The 16,462-nt window shown below is 46.7% G+C and overlaps 6 protein-coding genes across 6 annotated transcripts, besides 2 other annotated features; 4 read left to right on the top strand and 2 right to left on the bottom strand.

Moving 5' to 3' along the window:
* Nucleotides 1-85: 85 nt before the first annotated feature.
* Nucleotides 86-856, top strand: UA08_07501 (hypothetical protein; the record flags this gene model as incomplete). Its single annotated transcript, XM_020262401.1, has 1 exon — nt 86-856. One exon carries the CDS (start codon nt 86-88, stop codon nt 854-856), a length of 771 nt encoding a protein of 256 aa, XP_020117238.1.
* A 732-nt stretch (nt 857-1,588) lies between these two features.
* Nucleotides 1,589-1,629: a repeat region (Identified by RepeatMasker using a combination of RepBase library and repeat library created with RepeatScout).
* Nucleotides 1,630-1,707: 78 nt separating this feature from the next.
* Nucleotides 1,708-1,776: a repeat region (Identified by RepeatMasker using a combination of RepBase library and repeat library created with RepeatScout).
* Nucleotides 1,777-2,585: 809 nt separating this feature from the next.
* On the top strand, nt 2,586-4,333 carry UA08_07500 (hypothetical protein; the record flags this gene model as incomplete). The annotated part of the gene is made up of 4 exons (XM_020262400.1): nt 2,586-3,041; nt 3,104-3,737; nt 3,806-4,075; nt 4,167-4,333. The coding sequence occupies 4 exons, from the start codon at nt 2,586-2,588 to the stop codon at nt 4,331-4,333; spliced, it is 1,527 nt and encodes a 508-aa protein (XP_020117239.1).
* A 1,333-nt stretch (nt 4,334-5,666) lies between these two features.
* UA08_07499 (hypothetical protein) lies at nt 5,667-7,169 on the top strand (the record flags this gene model as incomplete). Its single annotated transcript, XM_020262399.1, has 1 exon — nt 5,667-7,169. The coding sequence occupies one exon, from the start codon at nt 5,667-5,669 to the stop codon at nt 7,167-7,169; it is 1,503 nt and encodes a 500-aa protein (XP_020117240.1).
* A 1,087-nt stretch (nt 7,170-8,256) lies between these two features.
* On the bottom strand, nt 8,257-10,034 carry UA08_07498 (hypothetical protein; the record flags this gene model as incomplete). The annotated part of the gene is made up of 3 exons (XM_020262398.1): nt 8,257-8,497; nt 8,570-9,605; nt 9,659-10,034. 3 exons carry the CDS (start codon nt 10,032-10,034, stop codon nt 8,257-8,259), a joined length of 1,653 nt encoding a protein of 550 aa, XP_020117429.1.
* Nucleotides 10,035-11,577: 1,543 nt separating this feature from the next.
* Nucleotides 11,578-13,391, bottom strand: UA08_07497 (hypothetical protein; the record flags this gene model as incomplete). The annotated part of the gene is made up of 6 exons (XM_020262397.1): nt 11,578-11,606; nt 11,667-11,694; nt 11,738-12,810; nt 12,872-12,932; nt 13,071-13,241; nt 13,326-13,391. The coding sequence occupies 6 exons, from the start codon at nt 13,389-13,391 to the stop codon at nt 11,578-11,580; spliced, it is 1,428 nt and encodes a 475-aa protein (XP_020117428.1).
* Nucleotides 13,392-13,656: 265 nt separating this feature from the next.
* On the top strand, nt 13,657-14,496 carry UA08_07496 (hypothetical protein; the record flags this gene model as incomplete). Its single annotated transcript, XM_020262396.1, has 3 exons — nt 13,657-13,912; nt 13,978-14,067; nt 14,129-14,496. 3 exons carry the CDS (start codon nt 13,657-13,659, stop codon nt 14,494-14,496), a joined length of 714 nt encoding a protein of 237 aa, XP_020117433.1.
* Between the last annotated feature and the right edge of the window lie 1,966 nt (nt 14,497-16,462).

Here is a 16,462-nt window from a genome sequence, read left to right as displayed (position 1 = left end):
TTCAGGGATAGTGAATTTAAGTTCATTGTGTGGACACTCTGCACTCAAAGCACGATTCGTTTTCATCTCATCAATTTCCTCCGTTATGAATCTCGAGCAATCATACATCACTGAATCTATTACTACGGATATGAGTGCACCCCCTTCGGTTGGCTACTCAGAAAGCAAGTACATCGCCGAACGTCTTCTAGCCCACGCAGCTTCCAAGCATAACCTTGAAGTAAAAATCTTACGCCTGGGCATAATTGCCGGTGCATTTAGAAGCAACGGTCGATGGAACTCTGCTGACTGGATTCCCGCTTTGATACTGGGCTCAAAGGTTCTAGGTGTACTTCCAGAGTCTTTGAGTGGAAATGAAATTGAGAGCGAAGATATCATTGACTGGGTCCCTATTGACGTTGCCGCCGATGCAATTGCTGAACTAAGTCTGGGGGATTTTACAGATCCCAACCACAGTGTCAATGTGTTTCATATATTGAATCCTCATCAAACGACATGGAAAGCATTGTTGCCATCTATTACCGCATCTTTGCAGAATTCAGCACATAGGTCTATTCAAGTCGTCTCTCCAGCAGAGTGGATTTTGCATTTGCGAAACAGTGCCTCAACACTTCTATCTAGCAACAAGGATGTTCCTGATGAGGCCACTATTTCTGCGATTCGGGAAAATCCAGCTTTAAAACTTATTGCTTTCTTCGATGCACAGTTTGGAGCCAATGGTGAAGGACATGTCACAAGGAAGTGGGAATATACCAGAGCAGAACAAGCCAGCAGAAATCTGAGATCTGCACCAGCAATTAACGAAACCGTAATGGCGCGATGGATTGAACAATGGATTGAGTCACAACTGAAGTAAATTGGAGAATTATCTTCAAAACATCTGACAGGACTTCACAATGGGGGTAAAGGGGGTTCGGAACATGGGTGTCCCTAGAGATTTTTTGCCGCCAACAAGATTGATGGTTCTCCTTTTTCCTTCTTAAGTTGCTTTTCAATAGGTTCACGCCTTCTTAAAAAGAATGAGTTGTAGGATGGTTTAAAAACGAATAGAATTCCCAGTCTAATGATCACTAGAGAGGTTTTGTTTAGGACACAACACAAAGTACTCCAACAGCTGGAGTGGAGTAACAGAACTAGCGAAGTTAGTGACGTACTGCATCATTCAAATGATATTGAATGGGTCCACAAAACTCTATCTGGAGCCCTACCTAACACTAACTTTCAACAAGTCTATGGAGGACTAGCTAGGCAGGCCAAAAACGGATGACCGTACAACGGCCGCACATATCGTTTAGGAACCAAAGCAATCAAAAAGTGGTTCATATTGATGCAGGCAGAGAGTATGGATTATCGGCTTCTTCACCTTACATGCGAAGGCTAGGGCAATGCTTGGGAGAAGAGCTTGCAGAACCAATCTCTACGGAGTGCTCTTATTTCGACGTATGAAACGTCTCTTGCGCGGCTTTTTCTGCATCTCGATGAATCTAGACTCCAATTGATAAGAATAAAATTGTCTGTATAATGCATTGACTCGATCTGTGGGCTTTTCGGACGCAATATAACATACTTTTACCTGGCAATGAATCTTACAGCGGATTATGACCAGTATTCCGGATTCAGCCTATAATCAGAACTCACCTAATTAGTATAATTAATACCCCAGAATACATAGCCTAGTTGGCCCTCTAAAGAAATATAAGTATCGATTTATATAATATTTTTGATACTAGCTTATACAGCATTTCAAATCTATTTGTCTAGTAACTTGTACTTAATATATACAAGGCATATACTAAAAGGCTTACAGCGCAGTAGAGATTGAGTAGATCCAAAGTCTTAGCATTTAGATCCACTTTTGACACTAAATTTTTTAACACCCCATGAGCTGTAGACCCGAGTAAAAAATCGAGATACAAAAAGAAACGTGAAAAAAATGAACCTCGGCGATCCCGAACATTAGGTATTCTCCGGCCGGCTGTCAACGTTACATCCATGGTAATCCATTCCTAGCGGCATCTCAGCAAAAAGGCTCATCGCAGATCCTGAACGTTGCAAGTCCGTATATATAAAGTATGCAGCTGCATCTCAGCGAGTCGGCCCGCCCTACATGAAGTGATGTCTGAAGCGGATCCTGTATCACCGCACTTATATGCATCTAGCGCATATTTTGCATAAGCGGCAAAACGGATCAGTCAGAATGAAATCCGACTGGCAAAACGCTAAGGCCCCATTCATCGGAGGCGCGAGCTCAACGTAGAAGACAAGCCGAGAAAACTAAACTCGATATGAGGCGCTGGGCCGAGATAGACGGAGACAGCGCTTCGTTTTTAACTCTGAAGTTCTTGTGATATAATTATAAGCACGGAGTTCGCCGCGCTGTGTCGGTGAAGCCGAGCGGTGTTACTCCATACCCTTGAACTAGGTTTTGAAATAGAATTCTGATGGAAATGACCCAATGTTTTGAAGTGTGCTTGCAATTTTGCGTATAAATATTTGATTGTTGCGTTGCCTAGTAATACCCTTCATTTCATCGTCTAGAGTCAATCCAGCATAGCAAACGGCAGTCTGGAAAAGAGGAATACGAAATGGTAGACCCAACAGAGCACCCCGTCCTCTCCGCGCTTTCAATCATACTCATTTTGGTCATCGTCCGCTCCTTGTACCTCTCCGCACAATCTTACCAGCTTGCAAAGTCCCTGGGATGCGAACCAGGCGTCTACGGTCGATCAGGCCCCTTTGGCTTGGGCTTCTTTTTCAAAGCTGCCAAAGCAGCTAGAGAAGGGACGAGAATGCAACTTCACGAAAACCTCTACAAGGTCCATGGCAATACATTCAAACAAAGAATCCCCAGCAATGAGATCGTGTTCACCATCGACCCCGAGAATGTAAAGGCCATCCTGACCTCTCAATTCCACGACTTTGGCTTGGGCCATCGTGCCAAAACATTTTGGCCGTTACTAGGCGATGGGATTTTCAATGCAGATGGCCACTTGTGGTCGCATGCCCGAACTTTGCTGCGACCTCAATTCACCAAGGATCAGGTATGTATAGCTTCTTTTCCGCCGAACTTGAGAACCCGAAGCAAACTAACTCGCTGTACCAGGTTGCCGACTTACAACTAATGGATGAGCATATCGCAGACTTCATGACGAAGATCCCCAGAGACAAATCACTATTCGATATCCAGCCCCTGTTCTTCTCCTTTACCAACGACTCGTCCACTCATTTCCTATTCGGCGAGTCTCTTGCGCACTCAAAGAATTTGTCCGGCACCACTGACGCGGCCCAGTTTGGTCGCGCATTTGACAAGTCCTTAGAATGGCTAAGTCGGCGAGTGACTGCTCAAAGTCTGAGCTTCCTCGTCGACCAGAACGATGAATACACCTCTGCATGCAAATACGTACACGATATCGCGGATCGCTATGTCCGCCTAGCTCTCGAGTCACGTAATCAAGAGAAGAAATCCGATCGATACGTTTTCCTGCAGGCCCTTGCCAACGATACTCAGGACCCTAAAGTGCTGAGAGACAATATTCTCAATTTGTTGATTGCCGGCCGCGATACTACCGCCAGTCTGCTGAGTTCGGTCCTGTTCTATCTATCTCACGCCCCCGCTGTGTGGCAGCGACTGCATCGTGAGATTATCGACGAGTATGGCGACGCTGGTAACCCAACTGGCGAGATTACACATGCTAAAATCAAGAATATGCGGTACTTGCGCTATGTTCTGAACGAAGGTACCTTTCCTCCCCCCCACCTCAATTGAAAGGTAAAAGCCATTCACTAATACCGAAACTGAATATAGCCCTACGTCTCATGCCTCCAGTGCCCATCAACAGCCGCATGGCAGTTCATGATACCTCGCTCCCTCGCGGCGGGGGCCCAGACGGCAAATCACCCATCTTCGTCAAGAAAGGAACCGTAATCCCTTTCAGTCTGTACAGCATGCACAGACGTACTGATATCTGGGGCCCTGATGCCGAAGAATTCAGACCTGAGCGATGGGAAGAAAACAGCACCTCGCGCATATGGGAATATATTCCATTCAATGGCGGGCCACGCATATGTCTTGGTCGTGAGTGTTGCCCCTCACTGCTTTCCCCTTTTATTTTTTCTTTCATTCTTTTTTTGTTTATTACTGACAATTGTTTAAAAAAAAAATAAAGAACAATACGCCCTTATTGAAGCAAGCTATATGCTCATCCGTCTAGCGCAGAATTTCGACACGCTGGAGAATGACGGCGGTAGTCCGGTTCCCGATGCGAAGATGGACTTGACACTGACGCACCGAAATGGGGTGCATGTACGGCTCTATTCAAAGGGTGCACAGTAACCCGGATTACTATCTACAGATGATTTCTGTACTCACGAGTTACGACTTGCGCCCTGTCGTGGCTTACTTAGGCTAGCGTGGTTTGAGGGTATATATATTATATTTGCCTTTGCTGGCTACACGTCTTTGCACATACATTCTGAGCCCTGGGAGGATCCCATCATGTATATATTTTTTTGAAGCGGTCAACTGAGCATCGAAAATTACAGTTGCGATTTTGATCAGACTCCTCCCGACGGAAAATAGCTCATCATCAAAAATAACAAAAAAGAATGTCCTCGCGGGGAGTCGAACCCCGGCATTTTGATTCCTCAGTTGTTTGCAACCAATCATACCAGATGATATGAGACAAATATCCTCACCGCTAGATCACGAAGACTCAGGCTTGGCAACATGCGGCCGTGAAATCTTAATTCACCGGAGATCTCGCCTGTGTCTAATACGGGCTAAAGAGGTCCAACTTAGAACAATCTCTCCAAAAAGAATAGCAGAAATAAAATGACCAAATGCGGCGTAACGACGATGTTATGTCATCTTTGCATACGGAACGTATTTGAAGCTGCCGGAACGTTGGAATAACGTGTCCTTGAAGACCCCAAGTATTGAATCTCCAAGGAGATATTTACCGTACCAATCTCAGATTCGTGGCAAAGGCTCTTGGCTGTGACTTTGAGGACCAAAGCTTGAGCTTCAATGCCTGCGCCATATTCCGGCAACTCGGATTCAGAATTCATTGGGCAGTCCTCGGCGAACACGGCACGGCATGGTTTGCTACAGTTTTCTCTCTCCTTTTGACGTGTGCCGTGAGCTTTCCATCGGCGTGAGCGGAGCCGAATAATAAGAAATTGAAACTATTAGCGGGCAGTGAATGAACCCCTGCCAATCACACTTATCGTCACCCGCTTCGGTGCTGACACTCAGTCCGTACAGTAACTACTTACTGTATGTCGGTGGATTGAGGTTGACGCCGCATGCACGTAACCGACCCCGAGGCACCTTGAACTTGAGTCCCCGAATGTAATACCTGATGTCTGTATCATTGGTTGACGCATATAAATGCATACAGTATATATAAACAAAATCTTTCTTTTGCAACGAGAATTTTGAACTCTTCGGAGATGTTTGAGCTGTGGAGTTGGGTCGATTGACTACTTCAATGTTTGGTGCGGCAGATGGAGACTAACCATACTTGGATTAGTGCCGTTTGGCATTGGCCAACTTTCATTGGGTCCTCTTTTTTATCCATCAATTCTTCATTCAACATTGGATGATATTCATCGAGTGGTTGCATGCGTACGCCTCTGCCATAAGATAAATAACACACAGAGGCAAAATGCCGAGACACGAAGAGATAGTCAGAGAGATATCTCGCGTAGTCTCGCAATTCCACAAACTCAACCAGCCATACCGCATCTTCCATGGCTCAACAAACAGCACTCGACCGCGTTTGGGGGGAAAGCAGAATTTCGTCGACATCAGCGCCCTCAACAATGTGCTGCGCGTAGACCGCGGCGCCAAAACGGCCTCTGTCGAGCCCAATGTTCCCATGGACAAGCTGGTTGAGGCAACCCTCAAACATGGCCTAGTGCCTCCCGTAGTCATGGAGTTCCCCGGCATCACTGCCGGTGGAGGCTACAGCGGCACGTCGGGCGAATCCTCGAGTTTCAGGCATGGATTTTTTGATCGTACCATTGACTCTGTGGAGATGGTTCTTGCGAATGGCGAGGTTGTCAAGACGAGTGAACGCAGCAGCGACCAAAGAAAGGATCTGTTTAAGGGTGCTGCGGGCGCTGTGGGCAGTCTCGGAATCACGACGCTGATTGAGCTCAAACTCATTGAAGCCAAGAAATTTGTGAAAGTAACCTATGAACGAAAATCCAGTATAGCAGCTGCAGTCCAAGCGTTAGAAAAAGAATCTGCAAATCCCAAAACTGCACCATTCGAGTACATCGACGGCATCCAATTCTCGCCGGACCATGGTGTTGTCATCAAAGGCGAACTAACAGATGAGAAGCCCGCCAATGCCAAACTCCAAACATTCAGTAACCCTTGGGATCCCTGGTTCTATCTACACGTGCAGGACATCACGAAATCGCAGGACGTGGTTACTGAGTATGTCCCTCTAGCCGAGTATCTGTTCCGTTACGACCGAGGCGGATTCTGGGTTGGCGCGTCGGCGTTCAAATATTTCAAATTCGTCCCGTTCAACAAGTTCACGCGCTGGTTCCTAGACGACTTCTTGCACACACGCATGCTCTACAAGGCGCTGCACGCGAGCGGTGAGTCAAACCGATACATCGTCCAAGATCTGGCACTACCCTACGAAAATGCCGAAGAATTCATCGACTATACCACCAAGACATTCAACATCTGGCCATTATGGTACTGCCCTCTCAAACAGTCCTCCACCCCAACCATGCATCCGCACAACACAAACACCAAATACAGCGGACGCCTCCTGAACATCGGCCTATGGGGATTTGGGCCCAACCAAACCTCCGAATTTGTTGCCAAGAATCGCAATTTGGAACATAAACTGAACCAACTAGGCGGTATGAAATGGCTGTATGCACACACATACTATCCCGAAGACGAATTCTGGAAACGCTTTGATCGGAAGTGGTACGATGCCCTACGTGAGAAGTATTCTGCGACTACGCTGCCGAGCGTGTGGCACAAGGTAAAAGTTGTGCCGCCGGGAAATCCGTCGAGTATGTCGTGGCAGCAGAAGATTACTTCGCTGTGGCCTCTTGGTGGGGTTTGGGGGATCTGGAAGTCGATTGCGTCGAAGGAGTATCTGAAACATAGGAATGCGATGTGGCGGACTAGACAGTGAAGAACAGTGTACTTTTTTTAATATGTCATCTCAGTATTGAATTTTCGCATAGATATCAACATGTATATTAGATATAGATTCCTCCAGTGGATCGTTATTAACATTTACTGTCAACAGGGCTTGAACAAAGTACAATTTGATCAAGGGAGTGCCTTGCTTGACGTTTTATGATCACAGCTTATCCGGGTTGAAATCTTTCTGACATTCGCGATACGTGACAGGTCGGTCGAGAGTGAACTCAATTACAATGCTGGCTTTTGCAGCTGCGGACTACTGACTAAACTTATATTCCAGGGCGCACTCGAGCTTTCAGCCGTTGAACCTTGCGAGGGCCTCAAGCAACTTACTATCTATGACGACGTTTTAGGACTATCAGCTATTTGCCTTGACTTGAGGTATAAACAGTGCATGCCCTCGCCGCGTGCATAGCGATTGGCTCGATCGCCGAAAGTATAACAGCGTCCATCAGCGCCGCCGAGTAAGCTAAATCACGGGTTGAAAGATTAGACATGTACAAGCTTTATAACGGTGGGCATAGTTCATTCAAAGGGGATGCACCTACCGTATGGCACCGCGAGAAATGAACTAGCATAGCTTGCTTCGCATCTCCGGTTTGTTTAGGCTAGGATGCAGGTGAAGTGCAGTGAGACCACCAGAGCAGGCTATTTGAACCGTAACGCTCGTCTAAAACAGATTCGGAGAAATGTGAGAGCCGATTTGATATAATATCATGTATGTATTCGTTGCTGATGGCTTGATAAAAGGGCATGGGTTCGGATCCCAATTCAGCAAGTCAGCCTACAAAAATTGTTAGGACGACTTTCGCAGAGCAGCAGCTGTTTTTTATCTCCCACTTCTCGGCGTTTCTTTGGCGACTACTTTGAAAGACCTCTTACACAAATAATGACATCAGACTAGATTGCCGGCAATTCCACTCAAAATAGTGACAGTTGAAAATCATGTATCGATACCCGAAGAACATCCATTCTAAAACAGTAAACACAGATAACATATCGTCCTAGTATTGTGGAACCATCCAGGCCCAGAATTTTCCATGCTCATGCTTTAAGGACTGTAAGTAAGAGGCCTACCGGGCCAGCTTCTGCTTCATCTCATTCTGCCACCTAGGCCCAAATGTATTCATGGCATAAACAACAGAAAACGCGCTGATCCAACCAATAATTCCAAGGATGGTGAAGAGCCATCCATCACCAATGCCTTCAAGGATGGGCTGAGCGACGACCGCGCCGACGCAACTAAAGATGTTCCTCACGAAGGTGCTCACAGCCACTCCGCTTGAGCTGCGCTTGGGAAGAAACTCTGTGAGCCTACCTTGTTGTTAGCAGACAGCCTTGTTTCATGTCTATTTTTTCCCTGGTGTATGTCTGGTTAGTACTTACATCGTATTCGCCGTTCCATAGATGATCATCGTTCCAAAGCCGAAGAAAAAGTTTGCAATCAGGGGAGCGATCCAGAAGACGCCCTGGTCTGCTGTCCATCCGAACCAGAGGAGAGCAGCAGGGTATATCACAGCAGCAAGTAGAGCATTCTCCCTCATCCGATCTTCCGGCTTCAGAATAAGTTTTCCGGACGCATCGTATCGACCTGCAGTCCGCGCTTCTCGGTGCATTATCGCGTCCGCCCATTTTCCGCCTGTGATGCCTGCAACCATGTAACCCAAAGAGCCTGGGATATAGGTGAGTCCGACTATGATTTCCGAGAAACTATATGGCGGGTTCGAAAACGTTCTTTGAATCGCGATGTTAAGCATATATAAGCTTCCAAAAGTAACGCTTGAGATCCACACCGTGATAAAGACCACTGGGAAGCGAAGATAGCTCAATATTCCTAGCGGATCGATGATAGACCGTTTCAGGAAGGCCGCACCTTTTTTCGTTCTCTGTAGAATTGTTGGTTTACTGTCCACGGCTGCTTGTTGCTCGACGGCTCCTCGTCTTGCAAGAGTCTCGGGAAGACAGAATATCAACACAATTAACAAGACTCCGCCATAGATGGTCTGAAACCATTGGGTGCTCCGCCATCCCCATGTCTCTGCCACTACACCGCCAATGATCGGGGCTAGCAGAGGGCCCAACATTGGACCAAGGATAAAGATGCCCATCGCATTTCCGCGCTGCCTCGGCTCCCAAACGTCGGCTACAGTGCCTGCACCGATGGCCAAAACAGATGATGACGCGCCCCCTCCGAGAACTCTCATTACAATCAGCATAGCCATCGAAGTGGAAACGGCGGCGATAATGTTCCATAACGTAAAGAGCGCAAAAGAAACCAAGTAGATAGTCCGGCGGCCTAGCGTCTCTGAAAAGGACGACCACCAGAGTGGAAATATTGACATACTCAGCAGGTATAGCGCCACTGTGAGGTTGGTGAGCGTTGGGGTGGCGTGGAAGTCTTGCGAAATCTGACTAAGTGCAGCTGCACAAATATCAGCAAGAATTCAGAAAATTTTGAGGCTGAGGATCACTCACGGAAGAATATCGCACTACCGAGAGGCGCTGCGGCACTCGCCAAAGCAACAACGAGAGTAATCACCCATTTCGTGCTACTTGCGTAGTTATATGGTCTTTCAATTTCCGGGATAATAGCAAAGCTTCCCAGCAACCCTCTTCGTTTTGACCGTGGTATTGCTATTATAGTCTCGGAAGGCACTAATGCCGGATTTAATCTCGCATATTGGGGAGACGCTGGTTGCGCCAGAGTTGGTTCTATGTAGCCTGCTGAAGATTCGACATCTTTATTCAACTGTGTATCTAAGGTCTTTGAGCCTTCTGGATATAGGCCTGGTTGGTTGATGTCGTGAAGTACCTCTTGGTTGGTCTCTGCCTTTTCCAGATCAGTTGCCATGCTATTGTCAGTGCTAGTAGCTGGGGTATATGTCAACTTAAGATGGAGGACGCTGTTAGATATCGCTCTTCAGACTCAAGAGTTCATTGGAGAAAGTCTTTTGACAGCCATGTTTGAAAAGATAAAAAATACGAGATGACAAACAGGCATGGGCGGGGCGGATGAAATATATGAGTTAGGGCTTCTCGGATGGTCTCCGAGCTATGTCGGCAATGGTGGCCCCGGAAGAGCTCCCGAGTGCAGTCAGGACTCGAAGAAACCGGACTTTATGTTATCCTTCCGAGTCTGCAACAGCGGCAGATAGTTATTAGCAGGTGCCTCTAGTCTGACCTTACTGTGCTGCTGTCTGGCCCGGAATCAAAATTTTGGCCGGTGCACAACTAGCCATGTCTCCTCTCCGGTTATGTTATGCACCATTCATTATTGCTCAAGTTGTTTTTCCTTAAGGATTCCAAGGTGGTCAAAGCCTGTATAGCTATTGTCGAAGGAGAGGGGAAGCCAGGTGCTGCAGCTGTCCTTTCATTTAAGTTATTCTGTCTCTGAAGAAGAAAGGCCTAGGACTGAGGATGTAGGTGGAAACTTGTGCTGCAATGCGTCGTGGATGGATGGGCACTGGGGCTAGCCTAAGCAGCGAGGTCAATTTGAAGGAATATAATATACGTTATAGCCAGATGGCAGCGGAATTCTGGAAGTCTATATCAACAGAACATATCAAGGAGTATAGATAAATAGCTAGAACCCTGGCTATAAACAGAGAAGCAAGCGCTTGTAATTTGCGTGGTTCTTTTGTAAATCCTAAAAACCGCAACTTTAATATCACTATAGATGTAGTTATCATTACATCACTCATTAAACTCCTCAAGATCGAGTCTTGTTCAAGTACAAAAAGGGATTTTTATAAGCCATGTAAAGTCATCAGGATCAAAAAACAGATCAAGGTTTGAGAGTGACTGAAAGGATGAAACCTTATTAATATTATTCTCGGAGTTTGCGTGCGCCTTCGGATCATCACTGGGAGGAGATTTTTGGCGACGGTTTGGTCCTATAGGACACCAGTACTGAAATGTAGCAGCTTTATTCGAGTCGTCATACGTAGGCATTACTTCAGTTCGTTGCGAGGCCTGCTTTAATCGAGAATAATTCTTGGGTATGACCGAAGACAGAATATGTAATGCACTAGTCAACCGGAGAATTGAAGTATTAAAGATGGTGTACTGTCGAAGAACTGCAATGGCCTTATGGAAGCTATCATATATCGAATCCTCCGATACTTCAGCCACCACTGAGGGGCTAAGGCTGGCTGCAATGAGCACTGTCGCAGATGTATACAAGAATATCGCATTGTACCACCATGCGGACAGATCTCTCATTTCATTCAAACTTGTACCTTCGTTAACGAATATAGTATCGATAGCTTGTTGTGCCACCTTCACGCATACAATTGCGCATTGCATAGAGACTCTATGAGACAGCAAGCTTCCAATAGGGACGGATTCTCCCTTGTTTCGGAACTCGTATGTAATGACGCTTTGGAGCATAGGTCTTAGCAATAGTAGGTGGACATGGAGATGCCTTGAAATATTGTTAGTTTTGACTTGAAACATAGCGCCGGGGGGGTATTTATAGACGCACCTCTGACGAAGAATGACTGCTCTACGGACTAGCGAACCATTCATGCTATTATTTATAGAGTGCATTCCGACCTTGTAATAGTTAGGAATCTTATCTTCCCACCTTGAGAGCCTTTCCTCGAGCTCGACGACGAAGGTGTTTGCTTCAAAAGGTGAGCAGTACTCGGCGGAATTGGAACATCCTTGAGATTTTCCAGGGTACGTATGGTGGAGAACGTCATGTAAGATATCATATAATCTTAGAGAGATCGAGTAAAAATCAGCAGCATGAGTTTGCGGCGCCTGGGTATTGTGCGATTGAACATGTCCCAGTTGAAAGATTTCTTCTTCCAACAAGGGGAGGGGAACAGCGGCAGCTGTCTTATGATCAATCATACATGGTCGACCGTACATCATGGAAACCTCCCTATCCATGAGCACGCAACCAAGCCAGACTTTGCGGAAGAGGTCTGTGGTCCGATTGTCGGGCTCCTGCTCGCTTGTTTCGATGAGGTGGAATTCCAGAACCTGCGCTGTGCGTATCGCGAGTCCAACAAACATCCAACACGTACGAGGCTCATCGATGCTCTGGAAATACAGTGCTAATAGCAGGTATGACTGGACTAAACAGATAGAGTATGATTCGATGTCCATTAATTCTCGTGCTCTCTGGCAGAAGGTGGCAGCCAAGCGCTCATCGTCTGGAGCTGCTAGTCTAACGTGTCGGCTGCTGATGGCAAATATAGAATTAAGCAGACATAAAAAAGACTTCTTATTGGTAATGAAGTTTTCCTGGTTCCAAATATTGGCGTAGTCTTCTTCCGTCTGTGGCTTGTCTAAGAATGGATAGAGAACATGCACGTAATTCCAGTAGGAACTGAGTAGATTGTCTGCTTGTTGTCGGGCAGGCAGGGGGTAGTCCAAATCATTCTGCCTTGAATCATTATATGGACCTCGAGCACTTGATGCTTCGCCGAGCTTCTCTTTGACCATTTTCTCCACTTCTTGCATAAGAGTTCTAGCAATAGGGCTGCTGGCGGGGCTGTGAATATGGCCATCGCCTACTACGATGTCATGAGCAGAATGGTTATTGGAGATGAATGTCGAATCCGTGCTCTCCAGGGTCTCCGGAAGCGGTTGAACGAACAGTGGGACAATGGAGGTTGCTGGAGTTGTTAGCCGTGAGTCTGCAATTGTTCCTGGAGGACTAGATAATGATAGTCCCACCCACGGGAGAGACGTCTGCCGTGTAGTAGGCTTGGGCGAGGTTGGGGAGGCGGTTACATGACTACCCGTCGTTCGTGCGATTGATTTTTCTGAAGCATGATCAATGCTTCGGCTGTTGCGGCCTTGGATTTGACTGTTATGCCCTTCAAGAAGTCTAATCCTATCTTCGAGCTGTTTAACGTATCCCGTTGAAGCATACCGAATGCGCGAAGAGTCCGTAGCCCATGTACAAGCAGTTTCGCTTCTGGGTCTTTTCTCGCATGGGCCACACACTATGGGGGACTTGCTTAGCATGTGCAACTAAAACTGCACCGAGCATTTCTGATGACAGTCTGTGAGGTGACCGTGGCTGGAACTTTTGCTCATAGGACTATACCTGGTTGATGTCCATCGCATTTGACCTGTGAGTATGATTAGCTGATGTTACCGGGATCTGTTGGGTACCGGGGCATACCTTCCGACTGCGACAAGGGTCGCATGCAGTAGGGACCTTCTGCCTCTTGGGCTTTGACGTTTCCATGCCGTCTTCCGTATGTTGACGCTATTTTAGACGTGTTGGAACAAAAGTCGGAGAGTTGGTTCCTTGAAAAAGAACAGAGTCAAGTGCGGCTCGGCGTGATGTTGCGCCGCCAGAGAGATCCCGACGGAACGCTTCCGAAACCAGCTAGCCCTAAGCAATGGACATGCATATAAATAAGAAGCTGGTCACAGATATGTAGGTCAGTTCTAGAGAAAGGCCAGAAAGAAGAAGAACAAGAAGGGAAAGAAGAACAAACCACAACAAAATGGAAACCGTCTTAGTCGTCGGAGCAACAGGCAACATCGGTGTCGCTGCCGTCCTTGGAGTCCTGCGAGCCAAACGCAACGTGCTTGCAGTTGTACGAAATCAAGCATCTGCCGACAAGTTGTTCCAGCATGTCAAATCAAAAGACGGGATTACAATCGTCGAGGCCGACATCATGGCCGAGGAAGGAGTTCGGGGCGTTGTTGATCAGGTCCGGGCTGGGAAGCTGCCAGCTTTCCAACACGTTTACGCTGCTGGTAAGCGTTCTAGTCAACGCCATGATGCATACGTAGGCTAACAATCTTGTGTGTCTATCTTCTAGCTGGCGGAGCATATGGCGCGACTTTATTGCGAGATCTCACTACCAGCGAATTGCGCAAATTCATGGCCATCAACTTTGAATCGAACTTTCGTGAGTCCTCCTCTCACACAAGGATCGAACAACGCTGAATCAAAAAACTACCTTGTAGTAGCCTACCGTGCAAGTATCCCATATTTGCTAGAGCAGAGCGGTCCAACTTCCTTTACCCTCTGCACCGGATCACAGGGCGACATTGGTGCTCGCGCAGCTCCAGCCATCACCCAAGGTCCCCTATTCTCGATGGCGAACGTGGCTTGCCGTGACAACGAGAACACCAATGTCCGCTTCAACGAAGTGTACCTGCAAACCCGCGTCGAGGTTGATTCGTCAGCTGAGAAGACAGGCGCAATGAAGGCTTCGGATTTCGCTCATGTGTATACCGAGCTCCTCTCTCGACCGGACATCAAGAGCTGTCGGATAAGTGTTGCCACAAAGAATGATCTGACGGATTTAAAGTACAAGAAGAAGATAACCTGCTAATGAACTTGGATGAAGTACGCTGGCTTTGTTGCTATTATCGTGGAATTCTAGCCGTGCATATACCTAAAATGCCTGTTCTGCCTCAGACTAAGCTACGTGATCAGGGCAACCCCTAGGTACTAGCCAACTGTGAGAATATTGAATAAATTATTCCAAAGACTGTATGTAAGGATTCAGCCCCCTTACGCAGGTGCCCCTGACCTTGATGAAGCCGCCGTTGCCGCCACTCCTGAACCCTTCGCCTGAAGAGATATGACATTACATTAAATTGATTTCTACCTCCACGCCCCTAATCCACACAGTGGGGAATGGAACTATATAGGGCCAAAAGAAGGTTGTGCTATTGCCATCGTTGGGGATTCACTTCGCTTTCTTTCTAAAGATTGATCCGATTAGTTTTGCATGTATAGGGCCTTGTCTAGTTGCTACGATTGAGAATAGATTTTTCTGTGCATACTTTGATTCGCTCCTAGGCTAGTTGCGAGTTCCTCGATGAGGAAGGCAAGCGTTGGAAAACATCGATTGGCATATGATAAAACACAAAGGACAGTGTGAAATAAACAAAGGCACTTAGGCTTATTCTGAGATGAATGAATATGTTGACTTAATTACATCGTATTTACCTTGAATGAAATACAAGAAAAATTTGTTCTGATAATATTAATTAAGCATGACTTGACGGACTCTATCAAGAGATTTCATTCGCTGTTAAAGTAGTCCGACTTAATAACAAGTTTTTCACATCCCAGGAAGTATGGTCAAGCTCTACCAGGTTGCTCTGACTCGAAATATCAGTAGGAGGCGCTGGCACTGACACATGGATAGGCTCTTGAATGAGAGCTTGGATTTCCAGTGAGTATGCTTTTAAGGATAGTTCCGCCACCTTCTCTAGAACCTTGTGGTTCTTATTGATGCGTCTGATTTTTCATCTTCCAAACCCAATTGATCATCGACGTGCTGCCGCAAGCCCTGTCGTGTTCGCCGCCGTTGAGTCGTCCTGGAGTGTATATTCTTCATGCCTTGACGGTATCTGAAAGATGGTCCATCTTTATCAGAGAATTATCTCACATTCTCCCCGGTGTACATCCAAGACTTTTTGTCGAATGCGTTCATGGCGGTCTGAGGTAAGTCCATCCGCTGCCTTCTCAATACTCCTTAACTTCGTCTTTATTGACCTTGAATATTCCAAGACTTCGTCAATGACCAATGAAGTTGATCGCGAGGAATTTCGGCATAAGCAAAAGTAGGTGGCCGGGCGGTCATCGTATATACCGGAGACTGGGGGTTCTCGGAATGATCACCCATTTCAATGCCTTCATGCGCCATCCTTGGTTGTTTAATCTTGTCGTCCGAATTTAGTTTCTGTCGTGCCAACTTTTTAATGGCGTGCTGCTGACACTCTCTCTAATTCCGGCCTCTCTTTTTCTCAGCTGGCCCGCATGGATAATCACATTGAGCAACAGCGGCATTGTATTCTTCATCCTATCCAAATTGGCTTGCAGAACATCCAAATGCGACTGCTTGAAAACAAAATTGACTTTCCTAGTCAATTTCAAAGGATTCGTCATTTTTGCAGCAGCATCGGCCGCAAAGGAAGTCAAATCAATGCATATGAATTGCCGGCGTCGCATTCATTCGAGATGTCCTTTGCTAGGCGAATCGCATCCTGTGAGTAGAGCTGTGCGTGTCCATCTTGCTCTAGATTATTGCGTAGCTGTCGCAGGACGGAAGACGTAAACATAATGTCCTTTGATAAATGCCAGAACATCTTTCTCTACATGCTTGACTTTTGTCAAAAAAGGTGGACAGCTTGAGCGCTCCGCGGGCGCCGAGATCAGCTCCTTGGACGATATTGCCGACGATGCCGAGGACCTGGAAGCCCGACATGACCAGTTAACGTATTCATGCGATTTGTATTAAACTGCTGCCACAAACACAATCCATTGAGATGGCGTGTATTTGTATT

The sequence above is a fragment of the Talaromyces atroroseus genome (genome assembly GCF_001907595.1).
Source record: "Talaromyces atroroseus strain IBT 11181 chromosome Unknown scaffold_11, whole genome shotgun sequence".
NCBI lineage: Eukaryota > Fungi > Ascomycota > Eurotiomycetes > Eurotiales > Trichocomaceae > Talaromyces > Talaromyces atroroseus.
Note: the sequence above shows the minus strand (reverse complement) of the source record. Positions and strands in the feature narration are given on the sequence as shown.